At 50.9% G+C, this 25,232-nt stretch overlaps 3 protein-coding genes across 57 annotated transcripts in view; 2 read left to right on the top strand and 1 right to left on the bottom strand.

The window, feature by feature from the left end:
- The window catches only part of TMEM8B (transmembrane protein 8B), a 48,860-nt gene extending 27,105 nt beyond the window's left edge, over nt 1-21,755 (bottom strand). For 8 of the 50 annotated variants that reach the window (XM_081508254.1, XM_081508217.1, XM_081508286.1 and 5 more), the window contains exons 1-4: nt 11,612-11,734; nt 9,388-9,531; nt 6,004-6,193; nt 5,430-5,637 (exon numbers count right to left, since the gene is read on the bottom strand). In XM_081508254.1, the coding sequence (XP_081364380.1) occupies nt 5,430-5,637; nt 6,004-6,193; nt 9,388-9,400 (411 nt within the window). In that variant the 5' untranslated portion in view covers nt 9,401-9,531; nt 11,612-11,734. Of the gene's footprint in view, nt 1-5,429; nt 5,638-6,003; nt 6,194-9,383; nt 9,549-10,514; nt 11,291-11,511; nt 11,735-14,301; nt 14,370-17,666; nt 17,801-20,558; nt 20,740-21,208 lie in introns of those variants that run through there. The other 42 variants (XM_081508345.1, XM_081508491.1, XM_081508424.1 and 39 more) reach the window with 21 other exon arrangements.
- On the top strand, nt 11,798-19,148 carry FAM221B (family with sequence similarity 221 member B). 5 transcript variants are annotated; one of them, XM_081509397.1, is made up of 7 exons: nt 11,798-12,075; nt 13,841-14,492; nt 14,637-14,780; nt 17,933-18,043; nt 18,175-18,372; nt 18,597-18,716; nt 19,072-19,148. In XM_081509397.1, exons 2-7 carry the CDS (start codon nt 13,841-13,843, stop codon nt 19,107-19,109), a joined length of 1,263 nt encoding a protein of 420 aa, XP_081365523.1. In that variant the 5' UTR covers nt 11,798-12,075; the 3' UTR covers nt 19,110-19,148. The 5 variants fall into 5 exon arrangements, with proteins under 5 accessions (XP_081365523.1, XP_081365505.1, XP_081365535.1 ...); XM_081509379.1 differs by having other exon boundaries at nt 18,860-19,148; XM_081509409.1 differs by lacking the exon at nt 11,798-12,075 and adding an exon at nt 12,401-12,447 and having other exon boundaries at nt 13,841-14,462.
- Nucleotides 21,756-22,352: 597 nt separating the features above from the next.
- On the top strand, nt 22,353-24,524 carry HINT2 (histidine triad nucleotide binding protein 2). Of its 2 annotated transcripts, none has more exons than XM_081510098.1 (5): nt 22,353-22,448; nt 23,697-23,837; nt 23,935-24,039; nt 24,144-24,216; nt 24,339-24,524. In XM_081510098.1, exons 1-5 carry the CDS (start codon nt 22,368-22,370, stop codon nt 24,428-24,430), a joined length of 492 nt encoding a protein of 163 aa, XP_081366224.1. In that variant the 5' UTR covers nt 22,353-22,367; the 3' UTR covers nt 24,431-24,524. The 2 variants fall into 2 exon arrangements, with proteins under 2 accessions (XP_081366224.1, XP_081366235.1); XM_081510109.1 differs by lacking the exon at nt 22,353-22,448 and adding an exon at nt 22,564-22,740.
- The last annotated feature ends 708 nt before the right edge of the window (nt 24,525-25,232 follow it).

Below are 25,232 nucleotides of genomic sequence, written 5' to 3'. Positions count from 1 at the left end.
TCCTAGCAGTTCAGGGGAGCAGGGTGGTGGGGTGGGGGGGCCTTACTAGGTTTCTCTCATCTTCTGGACAAATGGCCTTACACTAGCCCAATAAACTAGAGGCCACTGTTCACTTATGTGGTTCTTCTGACCAAGACATACTATTAGCCTTGATCTGGGACAAGAATTCCAGGCTCTGAAATCCCACTGAGTCCCCTGCCATGGAACAAGCCAGTCAAGGCTTGTTTGTTGACTTGTAGCAAAGCTCCACAAGGCTGGAAGGGGGCCTTGATGGGTGCCAGGCCGGAACATCTTCTTACCCTCTGCCTGGAATTTTCCTGTGCCTTTTTTTATCATTGCATTCCCAACACCTATCACACCACCTGGCACATACTAGGTGCTAGAAAATGTCTGCTGAGTTAAAGAACAAGTGTCAAAAGAGGTCCCTTCAGAAAGCTCCTGAACCCACCTTGTTGCTCAGAAACCTCCATCTCTGATATACAAAGCAGATGTCTCTCATCTTTGATGAGGACCAGAAATACTCTCATGAGTTATTTTACTGACCCCACTTCCTAAGGCAGGAATCACCACCATAATAATCTTGTGGTTAATGACCCTGAGGGTGGGGACTCCATCAGGAGATGGCCCCCATCCTTACTAGACAGTCCAGAAGGAGGAAACACCTTGTTCCATGTCTTGCTTGCTATTGGCCTAACAAAGGATCAGTGGACATGACCTCTCTTGTTAAGATGTGCTTCTTCCTGAAACTGTATAATGTGCATGTCCAACACCTCCCTTATTGTGGATGCGAGTGCTCAATCAGTAGAGACCAGGGAAGGTGCACGAACCTTCACCCTGACACAGAACCACAGAAAGGGCACCAGAAGTCAGGTCTCAAGACCTGTCAAGGCAGAAGTCAAGTGAGCATCCAAACTCAGTCAACAGCAGGAGTCATGGAAGGAACAGGACCAAAGCGAGGCAGCTTGAAAAACCAGGAGGGCCCAAAGTGAGAACTGAAGTGAGAAGTGATCTGAAAGAAGCTGGTGTAGAAGACCTTCAGTTGATTCCTAGACTGTACTAGTACAGGTGGGCTAAGTTTCTACAGAAGTGCCTGAGCCTCTGGGTGAGGCTTGCAGGCTGAAGATGCACAAGATCTTGGCCTTCTCTGTGGCCGTCTCTGTGGGAATATTCCAGCATTCAGGACAGCTCCAGCCCACAGTTAGCCGGCACCAATCAACATGGAAATAAGTGAGTGCTGGACAGATGGCAGGGAGCAGGAGCGGAAGCAAGGAGGCCACTTAGGTTACTGTGACGGCCCAGCAGATGACTGAGGGAACATGCTAAGAGTGGACACAGAAGTAGATGCATCCAGGGCATGATTTAGAAAGAGAGTCTCAAGATTTTTTCTTTATGGATTAGTTGTGTGGAAATAAGGGAAAAAAGAAGAATCAAGTATGATCCCTAAATGTGGGGCTTGAGCAACTGGTGACTGGCCATCCCATTTACTGAGAAGATTAGAGAACGAAGGGGCTTAGACATGGGAGTCCTGAATTAGGAATTAAAGATTCCTGACTTCAGGCTTTGTTTGGATACGTACTTGCTAAGTTTGAGACAGGTCTTAGACACCAGAGATGTCAAGTAAGCCACTGGGTATAAAATCTGAGATTCAAATAAATTAGGACTCACTTAAAACACTTGGAAGACGTGAACTTACAGGCGGTATTTAAAACTACTGTGCTGGAGACACCTAGTTAAGAGAATGGAGACATAAAAAGGAGTTATCCCAGGACCAAGCTTTGGGTACCACAACACAAACAGATGAAACAGAGGAGAAGCCAGGAAAGGAGACAGAGGAGGGGGCGGTGGGCAGGAAGAAAACCAGGACAGTTCTATAAAGTCACAAAGGACAAGAGGAGAAAATGTTTCAAGAGGAAAGAGGTACTAGGTAACAGCTAGTTACTAGTTAACTCTGGAGAGGGAACATAGGGACCGAAAGGGGATGAAGGGAAGAGGAAGACTTACTTTTCACTGTATGCCTTTTGTACCTTTTGAATGTTGTACCAGGTGCATATATTACCTATTTGAAATACAAATAAAATAATTTAGAAGGAGGAGGAAGAGCAGAAGGAAGACGGTTAGCAGATCTGAACGCCTTCAGTTGAGATGCTGAGTGAGCCATGCTTAAGTCCAAGCTGGTGGAGTCAACTGAATCTGCTCCTTTTCTTTCCTTATGGTTGTTTTCATTATTTTATCTGCTTTCATTTGCTTTCAAATCTTGGAGCTGGGAAGAGGAAGCATTCAAGGAGAACTGTGCCCCAGGCATTTGGAGAATTTTCCATAAGGCATTTGGGTGCCAGATGTTACCCAAAACCCAAAGGCCAGCCTTTCAGGACAGACTGGCAGCTGGACACCACAGGATGAGCACATGCTCCAACACAAGACAGGCAAGAAGATGGAAGGCAGAGGTTAAGACAGAAGAGGTTGACGGAAAGAAGGGGAAACAATACTGGTTTTGGAAACATGAGTTTGAGAAGATGGCAGAAGGGCAACAAAAGTTTGCTAAGCCCCTACTATGTGCCAGGCTCTGTGTTGGGTGCTAGGAACACAGTAAGACAGTAACAAAGTAAAAATAACACACACAAAGGCCCGCAGAAGTGTGGGACCAGAGCCCAGGAGAGTGGCCTGGACCAGATAAGTCACCTCCCTTTTACAACATGTTAAGGCCCCTTATCACTCTCAGGATAAAGCTCTAACTTCTAGACCCTTCCTGATCTGGCCCCTGTTCACCACTCCAGCTCCCTCCCTCACTCTCACTGAACCACTTCAATTCTCCCTTCTCGCCCATGCTACTCCCAGCACCTAGAATGACCCCTTCACTGCTTTCTCAACATTAGATCTCACTTCCTAACAATTTCTTAAAACCTAAAACCACCTCTCTACCACACCACCCAGCTGAGTTATAAACCTCTCCTTTGTCCTCTTAAAATGCCTTCTATATCTCACTAATATACATCTTATTTATCTGTGTCCCTAGCACCCAACCCAAGGCCAGGGATAAAGCCAGTGCGCAAAGACTAAGGTCTAAACGGAGCTCATCCCCAAGGCTGAGGAACACTGCTGCCTTCTTATTGCTGGTACCCTTCAGTCCCCACCCAAGGATAGTCCTGAACCCACATAATTTCCTGGAGTTACCAAACCTCATGGGAAGTCAGGACCATGGGACAAGGAGGAGGCAAGGCGAGAAGTTGGAGCTCTGGAGGAATGCCCTAGACAACCCTCCAATAGGCTTGCTTCTAGAGAATTAACCAGAGAACTTAAGAATCCTTACAGGCCCAGGACTTCCCTGGTGGTCCAATGGATAAGAATCTACCTGCCAATGCAGAGGACATGGGTTCAATCTGGTCCCGGAAGATTCCACATGCCTCAGAGCAACTAATCCTGTGCACCACAACTACTGAAGCCTGTGCTCTGCAACAAGAGAAGCCACCACAATGAGAGAGGCCCATGCACAGCAACAAAGAGTAGCCTCCACTCATTGCAACTAGAGAAAGCCCGTGTGCAGCAGTGAAGACCCAGCACAACCAAAATAAATAAAAAATTTTTGAAATACACTTTTAAAAAAAGAATCCCAGGCCCATATGAGATTTCAAAAGATAATCAAATTTTTAGAGGAAACATAAAGAAGATCCTTGCCCCCGCTCCCCCAACCTCTAAAACAGGGCTGACTAGAGAGCTCTGTCTGTCATGGAGTCCACTCACAGCTGCCACTCCCAGGCAAGGTGTAACTGTGCCCTCTTCTCTCTCATCTCACCACATCCCGGAGATCTCTCCTGGCTAGGACTTCAGTTTGCAGTACCAAGTTCCTCAGGCCCCACTGGCTGTATCTAGATGCACACGGGCACATCAGGCCTGGTTCTGACCTCACCTAACCAGGCTCCAGCTCCCATAATCACAGCCCAGGCCTAAGCGCCAGGTTCCTCTGGTTTAATCAGAAAGGTTGTTGGGTAACTACAGCATGGGTCCCGAAGGATCTTCTCTTCTCACAGAGAGAGTCAAGGATCACAGCTGGGATCACAAACAGGCTCTCTGGGATTTGGCCAAAGACCTAAGAAGATATTCCTTCTAATCTAAGAGACCCTGGATCTGACAGGAGTCAAGAACCTAGAGCTCAGAGGCACTTCCAGGCAAGTTCCCAGCATGCTCTCACCCAGAGGGCTGCCAGGCCTGGAGAGGAAGTTCTCCCGTCCTTCACTCTCAGGGAAACCTATCACTGAGGGCTCGAGACACTTCCTCAGCCTGAGTTCCCATCTCTGACAACAGCAGCGCCTGCACACTTGTCCCTGTGTAATTCTCAGCTCATTCAAAACCACTATAACACCTCTGAACGCTGGGCCTCAGCGGAAGGGGGAAGGGAGTCTGACACAGTCCAGAGCGCCTGTCCTCAAGGAACTCACCCTGGAGAGAGACATCCGGTCAAATCCTCACCTGACTGGGGATTTATGCTCCTCCCAGTTCTCACAGGCCAAATCCCACTCACTCTCTTGTTCTCTGTCCTATTCTTTAAATCCTGCTCAGCTCACACTTGTGCTTGGTCCTCTGCCATTACCGGTGGCCCCACATCTGGCCATCCCACTCTGACATGGCCACTGCGTCCCAACCTCCCTTCCTGCTAACCAACAGGAGGAAGAAATCGTCTCTCTGTGATGAAGAGGGCCAGCCTGCCCAGTACCTGAGAGTGGCAGGAAAACTCGGCAGTATTTCCTTCCCTTCAAACCAGAACAGAGACGCGACCTGACCTCGACCCTACAACACTGGAGACTTTAAGAAGCTCTGATCTATGCAATCACTGATGTTTGGGGGAAAGCAGGGCATCAGTCAGGTTGGACACCAGTTGCCCAAAGCCTCCTCTTAACAGGAAGGGCTTGCCTACCCCAGAGTGTTCTCTTACCCTCTTCCATAAGGTGTAGGGACTGAAATTATGATAGAAGAGGAACATGTACTCCAAGAGGGCCTAATGACTGGGCTGCAGCCTACAAGACTCTGCAGGGCTATCAGCAACCAACACGTAGATCACCAACCAAGATGTAGAACAAGACTAGCCTTGGGTTTGTGCCGCAGCATCTGACCAGTCCCTGGCTGGCTTCTGACCACCGTGATTAACCCTGAGCCTTCCAATAGGAAGAGACACCACTCCCCAGTGCCAGGCTTCTGAGGGCAGGCTCTGGACTTTCCCTCTAGCTTACCTGGACCCACGGTGTCTCCTAAGGTTCCCAAAGTGCCTCCTGCAGATCATGGCCTCTGGCCCACCAGGTGACCTGCTTACCTCTGGCTGTGCCCCACCCCAACCACCCTTCGGCTGTTTTCCACCCTGGCATAAGGCTGGAGTGCCAAGTAGCCCAGAGATGGAGAAGCAGCTCTGGCCCCTCCCGCCCTGGACAGCATCAACCCACCTTGACAGAGATGTGGCCATGGGCCTGTGGAAGGTGGGCAGCCAAGAACCAGTCCCCAGGTAAGGGGCTGCTGACGTTAAAGATGCCAGAGGTGCGGTTGGGTAGTGTCCAGCTGAGAGTCAATGAGAAAACCCCAGGCACAGCTGTGTCCCCTGGGAAGTGTGTGTGCAGGGGGTTGATGACAGGGGGTGCCCCAGACCGGAAATACCTGGGGGACCAGAATGAAGAGAAAGGGAAAGCAGGCAATGGAGTGGGAGATGGGAAATGGGGAAAAGAAAGAAATGTCATTCATCGCCAGTAAAACAAATGGATTTCCTCTACTGACCCACACAATAGAGTGGTTCCAGGTCAGGGGTCAGACATAAGAGGAGAAAGATCAGCTCGGGCATTCATGCAGTCATACAGAACTCAGGAATGGTCAGGAGACAGAGGTCTTGGCCTTCAGCCAGTCACACTTCAATCTGGACAAAGGCCAGGGGTCAGGAGGGCAGCTTAGATACTCATAATGTTTCATTTTAGTGTGGAGAGTGACCTGGGGTTGGCACGGGGTCAGGAGGTTAACTCAGACACTCACACGGTCACACTTTGGTCTGGGCAGTGGTCCCCAAAGGTCCCTCCCTGCTCTTTGAAGATGATGAGATTCCACACGGCCAGGAATGTGTCTTCAGGCACATGGAAGTGGAAGAGCTCGGTGCTGGCAAAGGAGCGGAAGGGACTCAGCTTGCGGGGTGAGCAGGTGGAGTAGTCAGTCAGGAAGAGGCCTCCTGGGGAGCAGGTGGTAGAGAAAGGAGCAAAGTAGGATAGGCCATTCCCAGCCACTCCCAGGCCCACCAGGCTGCACCCCCCACAGCACCCACTCAACAAACTGGGTCTGGTGCTGCCCTTGCCATCATCTGCTTTAACCCTTACACTGACCTTGGGGGAAATGACCTCTCTTTACAGGTAAGGAAACTGAGGCTCAAATCTAGACCAAACTGAGGACTCAAACCTTGATCTGTCTCAATCCAATACCAGAACCCTTTTTATAACCCCCACAGTTGCCCCTCACTTAGAAGCCATTGTTCTCCTCTTACCAAGCCTAACAAAGGGCATGAGTACATGTGTATGCGCGTGCGTGTGTGTGCGCGCATTGACATAGGTTCCCAGGCTACTGAGCAGCCTGGAACTCCACCTGCGGGCTTGGGAGTCGGCACCGAACTGTTAAACTTCCTTGTTTATCTTCTTCCCCTTTCTGTTCCCCTGTGGTCAGGAGCAATAAAAACTCTCAGAAGCTTCACAAGAGCTGTCTGTACATTGGCTCAGGGCAGCAGCAGGGAGGGGAAAGTGTGGTGAGGCTGCAAGGAGCCTGCTTGGGTGGCAGAGGCAAGGACAGGAGCTGGCAGGCCACACAAGAGCCCTGGCAGAGGAGTAAAGGAGAGGACAGCAGGGCCTCCGGGATTCAGAAAGGGGGACTGGGGGTGCTTCCCAGAGGGAGGCCCAGGGAGGCAGTCAAGCGGTGAGACAGTGGAATCTCAAACTGCTTGGGAATATTCATATCCAGCGAAGCCAGGGGCAGGAGGAGGGGAGGATGTGGTCCTCATAGTTGAAATGCCTAGATACCTGATAGTGGCGTTAGGAGCAAAGTGCAACAGGTGAGCAGGAAAGTCTGGTGTAAGCAACTGCCAGGCAAACACACAGGCACCAGGGCTGCTGTCACAGTGAAAACAACCCAGTGGCTCAGTTGGATAGAAAAGGGTCCAAAAGGACAAAAAGGGCCCCGAAGGACAAAAAGTTCTGGGGAATCTGACAGCTCTGCAGACTGAAGACCAGCCCCAGCGAAACCCAGAAGGATGCCCTCAGGACAGATGAGAAGGTAGGGGACTTCAGCAGCTTCAGAACAAGAGTAGGGGCAGTGGGTAAGGGAGACCCTGAAGTGGAGTTTTTAGCCACAGAGGAAATACCCATGGGCCTTGCCTATTCTGACAGTCTCTCCCTCTGGAGATGGGAGATATAACTCCAAAATGAGGCATGTGAAATAACAGAGAAAGAAGCATCTGAAAAGGGAGGCTGCTGATGGAGAGAGCACAGGTCAAGGTTGGCCCTACTAAATTTCAACAACCTCAAGTCACCCTGCAGAGAGCCGTCCTCTATAGGTGGAAGTCACTGACCCTAGATGGGCCTGTGCTCTTCAAAAGTCACAGTCACACCCAAGGATAGTCTGTGCAGTTCAGATCACATAATCTCTCTCAACCGTCAGCAAGAAAGACCTGCCACCTTGCAAGCTAAGCATTGCCCAGGAACCGAAGAGTCTCACAGAGCAGCAGTGATGTATTCAAAAGGGATGAAGGAAAATGAAACAAGTGATGGGGAAGAAAGGTTTCCTAGGAGCCCTGGCAGTGACAACAGTGAGGCAGAAAGCCAAACGCTGAATAGCCTGGATGCTATTATTACAGGAAAGCAGAGTACTGAGCACCCTCTGCTGGAATTAGGAAAGGGCTCCTCCTTCTCCTCCTCAAGGCTGGTACCAGGGATGGGTCATTGGATGGGCCACTGCCAATGTTAGAAAAAATGGTGGCCAGGCCCCCCAGTGCAGGTTCTCAGAGAGCTGATGGTGAAAGTAGCTAGTGACCTTTAGGAAATAATGGACAGACATGCACAAAGAGCCCTGTGATTAAAGGAACAATGGCATGGCCTGCAAAACTGGGGAACTAGTTAAGCCACTTGCAAGTGGCTAGGGGCTACAGAGGTCACAGAATAGGCTGGTGGGAAAAGGGAGTAAAAAGCAGCTGGGGATGCTAGGAGGAAACGAGAAGCTCCAAGGGCAGATGTTTGAGAAAGCACCCAGAGCCCCGTTCACTGTAAGCTTTGGTTTGGGGTGTCACTAGGCCTACAGCTCTGTGTCCCAGAGGAAGCAAGGAGAAAGCCCCTCACCAAGCTCAGATGAACCTGTCCTGGATGCACCAGCACTTCCAAATGAGGCTAGGGTGATTTTCCATCACCACCTGAAACACACACAGACACACGCCGGTGGGCTCAGGCTGGCCCTGCTAGTGACAGCACTCAGTAGAACAAAAAGGTCATTTCCTGTAATGGCAAAGCATGCCTGGGTTATGTAACTGCAGTCAGACAAGTCCAAGGAAAAGATCCAAGGGTGTGCTGAGACTGACAGTGCCATCGCAGTCCCGTGACACTGCTGGTCTCTCCTCAGGGAAACCTCTCCCCATCACCAGGCCACAGAGCACTCCTGCAGGCCAGTGACCATTAACTGTACTCAGGGTGGCCCTGCCTGCTGTGCGGCCTAGTCAGTGCTCTTTTTCAGCCTCATTACAATCCTCCTGAAGCACTTGAACCTGCTTCTGGGCAATCATGTTTTAATCCACATCTTTCAACTTTCTATAGCTCTGTGACTGATCATCACCTTTCTCTCCTAATGGGCTCACGAACAAAGAACCTGGGGTGGCAGGGGTAGAAGCTATGAACTGGGCTCAACAGAGTGGACTCCCCCTCACGCAAACTGAACAACTGACCTGGCTTCTGTCTTAGCTGAGTGCCCGCTCTGCCAGCAGCAGTAATCAACACTGAGCAGTTACCAGCACTGAGCCCTTCAAGGAATCTGGCTGGGGGCAGATGGATTACTTATATATGTTGTGGGAGGCACCCAACACTGCCTCCGACCAAGGAGCTATCCACTTGCAGGTGACACTTCAGTGATCTGTCTGCAGGAGGGGCAAGAAGAGCTGAAGAGGAACATGCATGGGCCACAACACATACCTCTCCCTCACACAATAACATAGACACCAAGGACACACAGGCTCACACCACACAACAAACGGAGGCCTATGCTTACCACCACACAAGCATGTACACACTATACACGCCCAGCATTCCCACAGATCCCTCAGGTACACACACAGACACAGAAGCACCCAGATACCCGTGAGAATCCACACAGAGCTTGCACCTCTTTGGAGGCACTGACCTTTGGCGTACATCGGTCTCCTCGAGATTATACTCTGAATGCAGCCCGCTACCTCCAGCTGCTCTGCTAGATGTTTTTGCCAAAGACTTCCTCAGGCACCTCCACATCGCCTCTAGAGTGCTACCCACCAGAGACGGCTGGGGGCTGGGGCCATGAAGACTCTTTATTACAGGGCCATCTTTATGACACTTATCCTACAGCCAGGACCCCCTCCTCCACCCACCTTCCACCCATTAGGAAGCTGGTTATCTCCTTCTCCCGTCCCAGTCACTTCCTCACTAGATGGTGGCCCTGGGCTGACAACTGGCAAATGAAGAAAGTTTGTGGATGAAGCCCCCTTGTGGGCAGACAGGGGAGAGGACAGGTTGTGCTTGGAGCCTTTCTGCACTTGGATCTGTTTTCCTATTGGGCATATATTACAGTAAAAAACAACAACAACAACACTAGGATAGGGTAGGAATCAGGAAGCCTTTTTCTAGGCCCATACTGTCACTGACAACCTGTATGACCTCAGGCAAATTGATCCCTTGCTGTGCCTCAGTTTCCCCATCTGTAAAATAGTCTCCAAGTTTCAACCCTGCTCTAAAAGTGTCAGAAATAATTCCTAAGCAAATCAAGCTTATTTGGAACAAATTTCATTACAAGAAGAAAACTCATTATAACGGCAACTAACCCATGGCCATCTGTTTGCTACACGTTATTTTGAAAACTGCTTTCTTAACCCTGCTTCAATGTATGCCCAGTATCTCAAAGGTTTAGGCCAGATCTTCCCACACTTGACTAGAGGTTCTCTGGTGGGGGACTCTCAACCCCATCAAGCTTCACGAGCAGGTACAAAGCACTCAAGACTTCCTTGGAAAAGAGTCAAAGTGGAGTCCGGATAGACCCCCAGAAAGAAAACCTTGCAGTCTCTGTTAGCCACCTGCTGAGCCTCAAGCCCACAGCTACCACTCTTCTGATCCTGCCAATTCCTCTCAGTTATGTAAGACTTCTCTCCTCCTCCCTATTTCTCTCTGCTTCTTCCCCAGCCATCTAGTTGCCAACGTCCCACCTCTCCTGAATCCCTCCAGTCCACCCCTCCCTGCCAGAACCCCATCCCTGCCTCTTTCTTTCCTGCCTGCACTCACCAGCCCCTGGGCCAAGGACAGACAACAGCAACAGCAGCAGTAAGGCTGACGGCAGCTGGAGCCCAGACCTGAGTCGAGGCTGGTAGAGGGGCGGGGTATGAGAGAGAGGGGTGGGCAGTGGGAGAGACTTGGGTAAACACAGAGATGAGGGCACAGACGGGGATAAAGAGTTGGGCTGGGCTGGACACAGGGACTTATGCAAGGGTAGGGAGTGTGATGGAAGGAGGTGCTGTGATGGGGACTGGAACAAGGGCAGGCGTTGGGCCCCGGGCTTAAGCAAATTTTGAGAATGGGGCTGGAACAGGGGCCGGGCTGGGATTTGGGAAAAGAGGTGAAACAGGGGCTGGGGCTGGGATGGGGCCCAGGTCAGGGACTGGAGGGGGCGCCTGAGCTGAGACCCAGATCTGGGCATTCGCTGGGACCCAGGCAGGAACTGGAACCGATTTGGGAAGCGGGGCGAGGGCGGGGTCGGGGGCCAAGGCCCAGAACGGGATAGGACAAGGGGCCGGGACAAGGGCTGGGCCATGGCCCGGGGCGGGGGCGGGGCCGGACAGGCCAGCGCGGGCGCTCGCTGAGCTGACCCGCGGCTCCGCTCCCACCCCTGGGGGTGGCCTCCGGTGTCCTCGCGGGCCTAGGGCCGGAGTCGAGCCGGCTGGGGCCAGGCCGGGGACCTGGGTAGGAGTTCAGGCCTGGGCGACTCCGGGCTGCGCTGGACCGGCGATAACCAGGCCCCGCGGCTGCGGCCTCGGCCTGACGTTGTACGACGCTCCGCCCTCCGATTAGGTCGATTGGTCCTTCTCACTAAAGCCCGCCCCCAGCCCTATTTTATTGGCCTCCTACTTGGCCCCCCTGTGCTCAAGGGCAAACTCCGCCCCAGTCCCCCGCTACCCGAGTCCCCGCCTTTCTCACCCCAACCACCGAGTCCAGATACCCCGATAAGGTCCTCACAACCCTCACTGGCCAACTCACAGACATCTCATAGGAACCATACAGAGACCTTCACAAACCCAGACACCCATGGACGTCCCCACAGACATCCGCAGACCCTACCCCGAAACTCTCAGAGTCTCACAAAGATCTCACAAAAAACCACTCACAGAGATCTGGCAAAACCCCCTTAACAGAAGTGAACCCTCTAGGTTTGTCCCCTCCGGATCATCGCAGCCCCCTTAGGAGACCTCACTCACCGAGGTGACCAGACCGCTGTTGCCACGGAGACTACTCAGCGTTCCGGTTGCCCTGGTGACGGATCCTCCACTCCCGGCCAGGGTTCCAGAGGCTTCAGTCAAGCCTCTCCCACATTCGGCCCTGGACCGCCTCGTCCCTTACCCTCCCCCACCCTCTTTCCTCAGAACCGGCCCGAATTCCTTCGCGAATGTCTGCAGGTGTCCAAGTCCCCTCCCCAAGCTATAACTTGCAGGCAAGGCCTCAGCACACAGCGCCTGCTGCCAGGGCTAGTCCACAACCAAGAGCCTCTCTCCCTCGGGGCCAAAGCTTCCCCGTCCTGCTTCAGACAAGATCCTGACCTAAGGACTTGTAACAGACGAGACAAAGCCCAGAGGTATGTAGTCTCTCAACTGGCCCCTCCTCCAAATCCACATCCCACTCCCTCCTAATACCTTCCTGTCCCTTCCCACCTCACTCCAACCCCCTCTCATCCTCTGCTCTTCATCCTTATCCTCTCCCTCCCCCACTTTTCTCCACTCAGTTCCCTCTTACCCTTTTTTGCCTTTCCTCTCCTCCAATCCTGTGGTTCTTCACCCTCAGGCCCCCTTTCTCCTCTTGCTGAATGTCTGGCTATCTTCCTCTACATCATCCTACTTTTCCCCATACTTTCTGACACAAACTTCCTCTTTGGAAAGGCCCTGATGAGTTTAAGAAATGATAAATGTAGCATTTAGGGAGCATGGACCAAAGTAGAGAGCAGGAGACGGTAAGGCTGGAATCCTTAGGCAGTGCTGCAAATGATGACAGGCCTTGAATGTCAGAGCCAAGAAATTTGGACCTACTCCTTAGACTGAGTCACTTGATTGTTTTTAGGCAAAGGAATGCCATTTCAGAAAGGTCTCACCTGGGTCATTAAGAAAGACTGACACCCTTTGGACCTGGGCTTCCCAGGTGGCACTAGTGGTAAAGAACCCACTTGCCGATGCAGGTAGACGTGGGAGACATGGGTTCAATCCCTGGGTTGGGAAGATCCCCTGGAGGAGGGCATGGCACCACTCCAGTATTCTTGTCTGAAGAATCCCATAGACAGAGGAGCCTGGCAGTCTGTAGGGTAACACAGAGTCAGACGCGACTGAGGTGACTTTGCATGCGTGACCCCTTTTGGACATCCTTCCAAGATAAATTAGGCACACCCCATTCCCCACAGCATCCTGGGCTTACCCCAGCACAACATCAACTCATTTGTATTGTCATTTTGGTTAACTGGTCTCCTTTCCAGATTCTTTCAGCTGAGTCCAGTGCCTGAGTAAAATTGTTAAGATTAGGCTCTTTAAAAGCATAAGTTACATAAATCAATGAAAGAATGGATGAGTGGATTAATATGCTAGGGAAGGCAGCAGAGGAACAAGGGTATTACATAATCCAGGTAGAAAATAATGAGAATTTGAACAAAATTGGAGGGAAAGGAGAGGAGAGAATGGACTTGGGGGATATTTAGAAGATAGGAAATATAGTCTTTGGTGCCCATTCTAAGATGTGGGCTGAGAGGAAAGAAGACCATGATAATTCCCAGAGTTCAGTTTTGATGACCTGTGGGACATCAATTTAGCAATGTCTAGCAGACAGTTGGGTATGACTGTGAAGTTCAGGGTCTGAGCTGGAAATAGGGGATTTAGGGGTCATCAACATACAACTGGAAGTAGCTGAAGCACTGAACATGAATGACATTACCAAGGGGAGGGAAGGGTCCTTAGACAAGACTAGACTGTGGTCATTGCATCCTTCTGCACTCTTGGGAGCAAAACCCCACTTTGGTCTTCCCAGTCTCTAGAACTTCACAGCCTGACCTCTATGGTCCTAAATTACACCCAGAACCCTGCTCTTGGACTGCTATGATCATAGCATCATAGCCAAGGTGCTATGTTCAGGATCCCTTCTCTGCTACCATCTACTGATGGGATTCTGACTGCTTCAGACTTTCAGTATGCAGTTTGGGTCTAGGCACATGGGTGAACCTCCTAGAACCAAGCCCTGCTTCCCCCAAGTCATATCTCAGGTGCACTAAAAACTTTATCTTAATTCCATAGCCCCCTGTGTATCCTGACTTGCAGACCCTCTAATCCCAACCTAATGAAACATGTACCCTCTTCTACCACTAGATGGAAGCAGACAAGGTCACAGAAGAGCCTCATACCACCTTGGATGCAGAAGAGAGCCTTTCTTCAAAGGACCCCTCTCCTGAGGACTCACAGGAGCCCCCTATCCCTGAAAGCCCCTTAGAGCCCACCTTCTCTAAAACCCTGTTAGAGTCCCTTGCCTCTGAATCTCCTGTGTTGCCCTCCACTTCTGAGACCCCTTTAGACAGCCACACCTCTGAAACCCCTGTAGAGCCTTCCACCTCTACCACCCCTTTAGAACACTCTGTCTCTGAGGTCCCTTTGGAGACCCTTACCCCTGAGACCCAGTTGGAAACCCACATCCCCAAGGTCCTAGATCAACAACTTGCTTTTCAGACTTCGTCACTAAGCCATGCCTCTGGGTCTCCCTCTGATAATCCAAAGGAAGATTTCTCTGAGTCTTCCTCCAGTGAGGGCTCATGGGCAAAGAGGTCCATCCACACCTCTGAATTCGAAGGCTTTCCAAAGCACTCCCTTTCAGGCTCTCCATCCCAGGTCCACCTGGACACATCTACAAAAGTGAAGGAAGAAGAAAAAGAGGGCAAGAAAGAGATGGATGTCGCTGCCAGTAACACTCACGCAGCTCAGCCTGAACACCAGCTGGGCAAGAAGAAGGGGAAGAAAGGAGTCAGCCGTAATTGCTCCTGCCCATTCCCCCTTTCTCAGCACCATCTGTGACCTGCCTCAGGAGAAGGAGATTGGGCCTGTGATCTGGCCCCTTCTCTTAGATTTGGGGCCTCCTCACTTCCCCTTAGTTACTCAGCCTTTCCCTCCCCAGGTTACACCATCCATCCAGTGGTCCCTGCTAAGCAGGCAGACCTGGTGGATGTGGCTAAGGCAATGCACAGAGAGAAGTTTGGTATGCAAGTGAATTATCTTTTCCAATGGGAGAAGGATGCAGCCCTGAATGCCATCCAAACAGGTGAGCCCAGGCAGCCTTTCAGGGGCCTGTGCCAGGCCCATGGCCATCCCTCTATCCAACGGGATCTAGGAACCTGCTCCTTCAGTGGATAGCCCTTGTGGAAAATGGCAATGCCACCTTCCTGGAATCTGGGAGGGGAGCAGATGGGTAGGCCAAAGTAGATGAGGGTGGATGCAGACAAAAGGTGAGGATATTCATATAAAGCCAGGCAGGAACAGGTGGCTGAACTAGGGCTCAGGTAGCCTGCACCACACAGATCCTAAAGCAGAGATGGCCCAGGACCCTGGACAGTTTCTAGGTGACTTGTTGCTCTGACAAGGCAAAAGGCCTTAGTCCCCTTGGTGGAAATGTGTTAAAAGGCTGTCATGGAGACTTCCCTGGCAGTCCAGTGGTTAAGACTCTGCACTTCCACCGCAGGGGGTGCAGGATTGACCCCTGACACTGATGTGGGGGAACAAGGATCCCACCACATGGTGCAGCTAAAAGTTAAAAAAAAAAAAAAAAACCTGTGATACCTGCATGCCAGACTCATGATCACCTGGAAATCCAAAGCTCTGAGTCTCCTCACCAAAGAGAGCTATGTCTTCTAGTCCCATCAACTCCCAAGTCTCAGCCCAGAAGTAGTATCCTAGACGGTCCTGTTAATGGCATGCTGGGCTTCTCTATGTCTGTATATAAAGGGTGTGCATATGAACCATGTGAACACACACCATTCTGTGTGTGAGCACGTGCATCTGTGTCACTGAACTTCACGTCTATAGGAATTCGGTAAGAAGGCCACCTGACCTGTTATGAGGATTCTGGGATTTCTAGACTGCATTCAATAGGTATCACTGCATTTGGGGGAAGGGGGTTTATACTTCATTTTCCCTAATGATGGGAATAGAGTTATGTTCTAACCATAAGAGATGTTATCATGCAAATGAGACTGTGTGATCATGGAAATGAATGTGTTGTGCAGTCAAAATGGCATCCCCGATAATGTCTCCTCCCCCTGCCAGTCCTCATCCAATTATAACAGGAAGAGGTTTTGGAATCAAGGCAGAGTAGAAGGCCCTACTCTAGAATGCACAGCCCACTCTGTATTGTCCCACTTTAAGAGGATTATAGAGTCTGAGGTATAATTGCCATTCCTCTAGCTCAAACTTCAGTCTTCATCTGAAAGATGAGCAATGACTCCGACAACAGTGCTTGAACTTGACTCCCAGGCCCTCAGGCCAGGCCTTGATCTATGGGGCACTAACCCACTCCAGTACTCTTGCCTGGAAAATCCCATGGACGGAGGAGCCTGGTAGGCTTCAGTCCATAGGGTCGCTAAGAGTCAGACACGACTGAACGGCTTCACTTTCACTTTTCACTTTCATGCATTGGAGAAGGAAATGGCAACCCACTCCAGTGTTCTTGCCTGGAGAATCCCAGGGACGGCAGAGCCTGGTGGGCTGCCATCTATGGGGTCGCACAGAGTCGGACACGACTGAAGCGACTTAGCAACAGCATAGCAACAGCAACCCTTGTTCAACTCTGCACCTCACCTGTTCATGCACTGGATCCTGCTATTCTAAACGGAGTTCAGAATTCCTCCAGTGGAATCCCGGCCTCCACCCAACCCCATTGTGACTCCGTCTAAAAACTGCCCCCTTTCAACCAAGCTTCCCTGGTGTGATGGGGCATTAATACAACAGGCTGGTGGTATAAGTCAGAAGCATCAAAGCCAAAAGCCACATCTGGACAGGCTTCAGATCCTAAGAGACCATGGGTAAGACAAGAAAACCTAGTTTGACAGGCACAGAATTGTAGATTGTGGTCCTGGCTAGAGTCAAAGACCAGAGGACACTTGACTCTTTCTCATTCTCCTCATGGAACTTCAGGGCTTTACCTGGAATACTGGGTCTCTCTTCCCTGCTAAAGGAATTTGCTCAATCGCTTATTCAGTCAAGCTTCTATGTTCTCTGAGCACCTATTTTGTACCAGGTCCTGTGTGAGGACTCAAGACAGCAATGAAAAACTCACAGTTGAAGGAGAATACAAGTGAACAGTCCACTAGAGTGCACTGTACTGTGACAAGAGTAGCACAAGAGTCATGGAAGGCAGGAGGAGGGACTCCTAGACAGAAGGGGAAGGCAGGGATAACTTTTTGATGGAGATGACAGTTCACTGGAGCTTTTAAATAGGATCAAGAGTCCTAGAGCTGAAGGCCCCACTCCTTGGGGGTGGCGGGGGGCAGACCCAGGATTGTTGACTTCAAGCTGGGATACTCTCAGCTCTCACAGAGGATGAGAAAACTTGAGTGGGAAATGCTCTGGAACTCCTCCCACATTTACTCAGCACCACCCTTGCCTTGTGGTGAGACTAATTGTGAAGCCAGACAGTTTCTCATCTCAAGGGCAGCAGCCTCTGGCCGGTGCCTGCTCTCAGGGATACATCTTAGGCTCATCTTCCTTCCCACGCCTCCTTTCTTTGCCTCACAAGCCTCTATTTTTGCTCTTCACCCCACTCATGACTTCTGGCCTTCCCTTTTCTTCTGAACATTGGAGAACCATAGGCAGCCCTTCTCAAGTTCACAGAGGGCATTAGTTCAGTAAGCTCAGGAATGTGGGAGGGACATATGACGGTGCCAGCCTGAAGAAGTGAGGGAAGCCCACCTTCCTCGTGGCACTGGGGCTGCCCCACCTCCTCCTCTTCAGGTCCCTTCAACACCACGCTCCTTAGGAGCCAATCTCCACCACCTACTCTGCACCTGGCTCATCATCTTCCTTTTCCCTCACCTTAGACACTTCAAGGAAACCAAGAAAAGGTGGGCTCTAGTGTTGGGAGGGGAGGAGATGAGAATCCCACAGTCACAGAGAACACAGCGAGACACATGTGCATCATCACACAGAAGCTCACTTATAATCTTCCTGCTCAGAAATGAAGGCTGTCTTCAGTCACCTCTGACAGGCCGACACAGGTGGAGTGGATCCTCGGGTGGGATGGGCTCTGAAGACACTCACGGGGTGATGAGAAAACCTTGAAGAAAAAGTCTAAAGGGGCAGGGAGAAGGATGTGTGGGTGGTGATAGAGACACATGGGGGGAGAGGTAAGAACACTCTGGGGGGAGCTTAGGCTATTTTTCTCTGTTACTTTCCCTTATTACTCAATCCCTCCATACCCAGGTCTCTATATTGGCTGGCGCTGCCCCCATTATCTATGGGACTGTTTCCGGATTGGGGATGAGTCCAAGTGCTTTTGTGGACACTTGCTGAGAGAGCACCAGATCATCTCAGGTGTGGAGAGTAACTGTCTTCTGTCATGTGTTGAGATGTGTGAGAGTGTGTGTGTGTGTGTGTTGGTTTTGGGAAGAGGTTGACATGGGAAGGCCAAGCCCGGTCAGGTGCTGGTCTAACCCTCTTCACAGACATATCCGTGCCCTGCAACATGGGCCAGTGCCGCTGCCTCATGTTCTGCTTCATCCCATCACGCCCAGAGGAGGTGGGTGAGTTCTGGCTCAAGAGACGGGCCACTTTTGACCCCAGGGCTTGGAGGGCCCAATGTCGCTGCAAACACAGCCACGAAGACCACACAGCTACCGGGTCCCATTCCTGCAGAGTCAAAGGTACCTTCTCAAGCAAGGGGAGTGCAGAGGTGGGCATGGGTTGGGATAGGCTGCAAGTAGTTTGGGGATGCAGATGGGGAGCTGGGAGGAGAGACCTGGGCATGCAGTTGGTGAGGAAGAGGAGAGACTTGGACATGCAGTTGGTGAGGAAGATGTGAGGATGTGGTCAGCCCCTGGGGAAGCCCCAATTCCCTGCACTCTCCTTGGCTGCCTCCTTGCCTTAGGCTGTTGCTGCAGCTGCTTTGAGTCTAATTTCCTCTGTGCGGCCTGTGACCGGCGCTGGGAGGAACATGAGACTTTCTTTGAGACTGAGGAGACCCGGCGCCGAGGAGGGAGGCCACACGGTGAGAGGGCAACCTGGGATCAGGGCCCACTCAAGGGTCTGTAATCAGCCAAGCTGAAGGCATTCCTGCCCTCAGCCATCCCACCCAGGACTACTTTGCCCCTCCTTCCTGCAGCCCACACCCGCACTGATTTACACCCCCAGGAGCAGACTATGTGCCTTTTGCAGAGATGCCTACCCTCCGAGAAGCCATCATCAACAACTCTGACTTCGAGGCCCTCCAGAAGCAGGGGCTCTCTGGCCATCCCAGCTCTTACCCTAGTCCCCCAGGGCTCCCTAGCCCACACGACGTCCAGTCTGGCCCTCCATCTCAGCCCCATATCTGACCCTTTCACCTCTGCTCTTCCCTCCTCCAGGGACAGACACTGTCAACACCTGGCACAGGCCTCTGTGAGCCTGGCCCAGATCAGCAATAAAGGGAAAACCATTGGAATCTGACTGACTCTGTATGAGGCACAGAGCCCAGCCTGGGGAAAACACCCTAGGACCTTGGGGTTAGCACCTCCAGGGGGGCAAGAGAGAGCTCCAGGCAGGAGACAGGGTGGATCCAGCCATCTGCCTCCATCACACCTACATTCAAAAGGCTATTTCTGGCATCAGGAAGAGAGAATGGCTTCAAGGAAGCCGAGGAGGGAGAGATTTCAAGAAGGAGCAGTGATGTCAGATATAGCTGGGGGCTCCAGGTAGATAAAGACCGAAAGTGTCCATCGGATCTGCAATTAGAAAGTCTTTGGTGACTTCAGAAAGTGCAGTTTCGATGCTGCAGTGGAGAGAGGAACCAAACAGTAAGTGAAGGAATTTGTGTAAGAAGCTTAGATGAAAAGAGCAGGGAAGAACTCAGACAATATCTATAGGGGGATGTGGAATCAAGGAAGCAATTTTTAGTTAAGAAAAAAGCATTTTTTTTAGTTAGGAGAGACCAGTAGAGACAAAGACCTTGAAGGATACAGTAGAAAAAGAGAGATGCCTAGGGAAGCCAGATCCCAAAGACAGAAGGAGAGGATGAAGTAAAGGCAGAGGTGAAGGGATTCAGTCTCGACAGGAGAAACACCACTTCCTGGGACCAGGAAGAAGGAAGAAAGGATGGGGTCCTCACTGAGTTGCAGGGAGTAGAATTCTGTGGAAGTTCCCCCCGTGAACATAGGAGACAAGGTCAGTTGCTGGTGGGGGAGGAGAGGGATAAAAGTTGGGGGGTAGGAGACAGGAAGAGGGATAAAGGCTTGGGAAGGTTAATGAAGGGAACTGGAGAAAAACCTGATGGGTGGGTAATTGACGATTCAGGTATAGTTGGAAGCTGGAACCAAGTCAGAGAAGCAGAGAAGCAAAATATTTAGAGTAATGGGTGGTGATGGGAAGAGTGTCAGGGAGGAAGAAAATAAGCTAAAAGAAGGCTTGAAGATGTGGAGGGAGCTGACCACACAAATAAGAAAAAAAAAAAAAAGCCAGGATGCAATCAACAGATTTTTTAAAAAAGGAACAGAAGTCTCTAATGAGGCCCAGTAGCAGATACAGTGGTAGGGATCAAAGTACAGGAGAAAGTGGCTAGAACCCGCAGAGTGCTGCAGCTTTCAGAGAGCAGCTACAAGTGATCACAAGGGCCTGGAGCAGAGAATCCAGGGGCCAGGGGCCAGAATGGGTGAGTGTGTGGGAGTGACTAGGAAGCCCATACATGATTCTAATGAAGAACAGCAGATTCTGACAGTAATGGGCTCTATGATCTTAGGCAAGTCACTTTCCCTCTCAGAGCCTCTGTTTCTGGGTCTATAAAATAGGATAACCTATGTGCTACCTGTGTCTTTAAGAACCCAAAGAAATAACCAGTTTCAAAGTGTTTTGTACTCACCTACCAGTCCTGGCTGGTTTCCTCTTCCTACACCCCAGCACCTCTTATCTCTTGCCCTTCTCCACAGGCAGACAGACTACTGTAGCCTCCAGGGCACAGAAAAGGCCAGTATAAGTTTCCACATTTAGTGAGGTCATCTCTTCTTCCAAGGAAAGGAATGCAACTTTGACTGCTAGAACTCCTGGGGGAAATCACAGGGTCAAATGTCTGCCTCCAGAAGGAGAAAAGACACTCTAATACCGCTGTTGAAAAGAAATCATTACTATCTCCAGAAGTAGAATTCCTTATTACTGGTTATTATGCAATTAGCACCATGATGACCATTAACTAAAACCAATTCAACTAGCAGTCAACAATAAAAGAATGGATACTGCGATAAACTCATTTAAAGAAGTATTAATATTATGCAGCCATTACAAAGTATTTATATAGACTATGTAATACTATGGGAAATTGTGAATAGGAGAATAAGAATGTAATATGTAATACATATGTTATTATATATTATGGAAAAGGAAATGAAAGAAAACACCAAATGTTATTCATTCCACAAATAATTATTGAGCGTCTATATATGTCAGGCCATATGCTTTAAAACAAAGACACAATGGTGACTTTTGCCCTATGTTAAACATCAGACTAAAACTTACCCGGTGTGAGTATATTAGAGTATATTAGCATTTTGTGATCCCATGTTTCTGATGTCAAAAAATATATATTTCAGCAGAACAAAATTTATTTCTAACCTAGGCTTAATGCATTCTCCCTCGTCCTTTGAACCCACCAGACTCACTGAAAATGCCAGGCACGGAGCTAACCGTATGACATACTTATTCTGAACAGGAAAGAACACTGGACACATATTCCTTTGCTTATTTGTCGTGCGACAAAGACAGGACACTCCTGCCCCGCCCGTTAAAATAAAAAAGAAAGAAAAATGCAAAACCGCCCTGAAAACAAACCCCAGAACCTTTAGTCTTAGAGTGAACAAGCACATAAACTAAGGAGGAATTGCCCTCAGATGAGTAAGTTAACATCTTTGAAATGGTCAAGGGACTGAAACTGTTTGTGGGGGAAATGCTGGGTAATTATCCCACCAGTTAAAGAAAGATCACGACCCTATTCATCTTCAGCCCTATCCGCCGGGCGTCCCCAGCCCGCTTCTTTCCCCGGTACTCCTGCGGTCTGGAACTTCCGGACTAGTGTCCTGGAGCCAATAAGCGCCGAGTGGCCACCTCTCCAAACCCCGCCCTCCTACTGGCCAATGAGCTTCTGCGCGGCAGGTGACGGAGCACCGCCCCCTTCCTCTCAGCCCACCAATAGGGGCCCGACCCGATTGTCAATACGGCGGTGTCAATACGGCGGTGTCAATACGGTAAAACCCCCACTACCCGGGAGCCGCAACCTAAGATGAGCCGACTTGTGTTGAGAGCCAATTGGAGGAAAATCCCACCTCCAGGTGTCTCAGTCCTTCCAATAGAGTGAGAAACTATCTCACAACGAAAACTAGTGAGGGGACCCAATGGTAAAGAACTTTCACTCTGACTAGAGAACGAAGCCAATGGAGTAAAAAATTCACTCTCAAGTTGGCACAAGAAGCCAATCGGATGAAAAGATCCCGCATCGACCTGGCGGCGGAGCCAGTGGAGTGCCGGGCCCAGGAACGCTACCCAATGGGATGACGGAGTTCGCTTCCGGCCTCGGCCGGAGCCAATGGCAGCTGCTCGCCGGCTCCCCGCCGCCCCACCTCAGCAGGCTGCAGAGCCCGAGTGCTGGCCCAGGTGGGAGGTTCCCGCGGCCGAGGGAAAGATGGCAGCGGCCGTGGTGCTGGCCGCCGGGCTCTGCGTGGCGCGTCGGGCGGTGGCGGTGGCAGGGCCTCGGGGGGTGCAGGTGAGAGGTGGCTGTAGGGCGAGGAAGGGGTCCCGCGGGCTCTGACTCCCTCCAGGGCCGGGGACTGCATTCCTCCTCGGCTCCCCCCGGCTTGCGCAGCCCTAAGGTCTCGCGGGACCGCAGCTTGAGTGCCTGGCGGGGTACGTTGCCCCTCCCGAGGCGCAGGCTCCTGGGCTCTGCGCTGAGGTCGGACTGATGGTCGTGGTGGCCTCTCTTAAAATATCGCCGCGAGAGAAACGAGCCGGCGATGACCGATGCCATACACAGGCCCTGGCCCCGAGGTCGACACAAGGTCACTGCACCATGTGCTGCCCTCTCCCAGCCAACAGAAGGCCTACCCGCCCCCCCGTAGCTCCTCAGTGCGCCCTGCAGAATTAGAGGGAGCCATTTTTTTTTCCTCCTGGGAGCCATTCTCCCCCTTTACTAGAACGATTCAAGCAGTCAGATGAACCTCGTCCCTTTCTCCCACAGTGTGATACCTCTGACTTCAGCCTTCTCTCAGCCCCTGGGAAACTGGGACTTACCCTCAGTTCCCTGGGGCTGGGTTTGTGTGCACTCAACTCCTCCCTCCACTGATTCAGGAGACTGGAGGCAAAATTCACAGTAAGAGGTCAGATGTGACACCCAGAGGCCCTTGTGTCAAACAGGGCAGTTGTATTGAACCTAAACAAAACAGGTAACACAGCATAAAGATCAGAAAAAAAGTAATGGAAGTAAGTGGAAACTTATTAACAAAGAGATCCAAAGTAGTCTTAAGAGATGATACAAATCACCCCCTTTATATCTGACGCCGAGAGAAGAGATTTAGCTAAGGTAATTCAATAGTCCATGGGGTCGCAAAGAGTCGAACAGGACTGAGAGACTAAACACACAATTAAACACACACTACTAAACAAACAAAAGTAGTAAAATAGGAACCAGGACCTAAGTCTCTGGGTTCTCACTCTGCACCCTTTACCCTGAACAGGGATAGGTTTCCTTAGTGCTTCAGGAGCAGCACTCAATCGCACTGCTGAGTCCTGCACTGTAATACTGCCTGTTATCTAACTAGGCCCAGCACTATCTGGGCCTACTCTCTGCTGCTGATACTCTGAAAGTGAGGAAGTCTCTCTTTGAGTGGGAACAGCTAATAGGTTCTTAGAAGGGTGAAGTTAGTGGCTGTCAGAGTCCAGTCTCTGCCAGCCCCTCCTAAATACATGAGAGAGTATTGCCAACTTCTTCCTTTGGGTGTGTCTGACCCACCTGCAGGTCCGAGGAGCTGCAGGTGTGACTGATGGGAATGAAGTAGCCAAGGCTCAGCAGGCAGCTCCTGGGGGAACAGCCCCAACCATCTTCTCACGGATCCTGGATCGAAGCCTCCCAGCTGACATCCTATATGAGGACCAACAGGTGCGGTGCCCTGAGGACCCAACCCCCTAGGAATTTCATAAATACCATCCAGCCTGTTGAAGTAACATGGTGGCCTCTGGCCTGTCACTGCTCCCAGTGTCTCGTATTCCGGGATGTGGCCCCTCAGGCTCCTGTGCACTTTCTGGTCATTCCTAAGAAGCCCATTCCTCGGATTAGCCAGGCTGAAGAGGAAGACCAACAGGTGGGAAGGATGGGGCCAGGGTTTGGCTGGGGGAGCCCTGTATTCCTCTAGAAATTTTGCTCCGTGTAAATGAAGCAACCTGTCTCCCTCCCCTTTCCCTGTAGCTTCTTGGACACCTTCTCCTTGTGGCCAAGAAAACAGCAAAGGCTGAGGGGCTGGGTGATGGATACCGACTTGGTGAGTGATGTTTGGCCCCTGAGCCCCACCCTCGACTGTGAATTCTGATACCTGCCCCTCTGTGTGACCATTCTTTGACCTTTCCCATGATCCTCACCCCCTAACCCAAAACTCCATTTCAGTGATCAACGATGGCAAGCTGGGTGCACAGTCTGTGTATCATCTACACATTCACGTACTTGGGGGCCGACAGCTCCAGTGGCCTCCAGGTTGAACCTACCAAATGACCAGGGACCCCAGACCTGGATGTTTGGATGGGATGGGGGAAAATGGCACCCTGTGATCCTAATAAACTCACTCTCCCTCAATTCTGGATCCTTGTCTTAAATATATGAAGATTTATACTACAAATAGGAAAGAAAACTGATTCAAGACTATGATCCCCCTTGACTATGGTCTGAGACACTTAAGGAAGCCCATTCTGTAAAGGAGCATTTGCCTATAGCTCAAGACTCGTGGTCTACCTGGGTCAGGTTTCAAGAAAAGTAGTGGTAGGAATACACCTGAATGAATAGGAAGAGACTGAATCCCAAGACTTGCTCAATTCACATGCCAAGCCACGTTGTAAGGGGGGGTCTGTAAGGAGGATTGTCAATGTGAGGGCCTTTTACTGGAAGAGAAATAATCACACCAAAAAAAAAAGTGGCTACCCGTTGACTAATCCCCGTGTCTCACCATTTTGCTTTTGAGCTACTGTCTGATGTCTCATCATCCTTAAAAGTTTTTAAAACAATGCCCCTCCGTAAACACACGAAGTAGGCTTTTGACTGATACCACAGCCCTGTGCCTGTCTTCAACACAAAGAACCACCTTAGAAAGCCTCAAAAAGTTCTTCTTAGGTACGGAGGCCAGCGGAACCTTAAGAGCCGGGCTGACGCGGAAGGGAATCTGGACGGAAGGCAGCCGTCCCAAACCACAGCAGGTTTAAGACTTCCGCCCCGCAGAGAACTTGCCAGCACCCTCACCCTCCACGTCCGCCCAGCTCTAGTTCTGCGCAGTCTCCTGGAATGATTTGC

This window comes from Giraffa tippelskirchi, chromosome 1 (genome assembly GCF_054371585.1).
Source record: "Giraffa tippelskirchi isolate mGirTip1 chromosome 1, T2T-mGirTip1v1.2.pri, whole genome shotgun sequence".
Classification (NCBI taxonomy): domain Eukaryota; kingdom Metazoa; phylum Chordata; class Mammalia; order Artiodactyla; family Giraffidae; genus Giraffa; species Giraffa tippelskirchi.
This window is presented reverse-complemented; position numbering and strand designations above follow the sequence as displayed.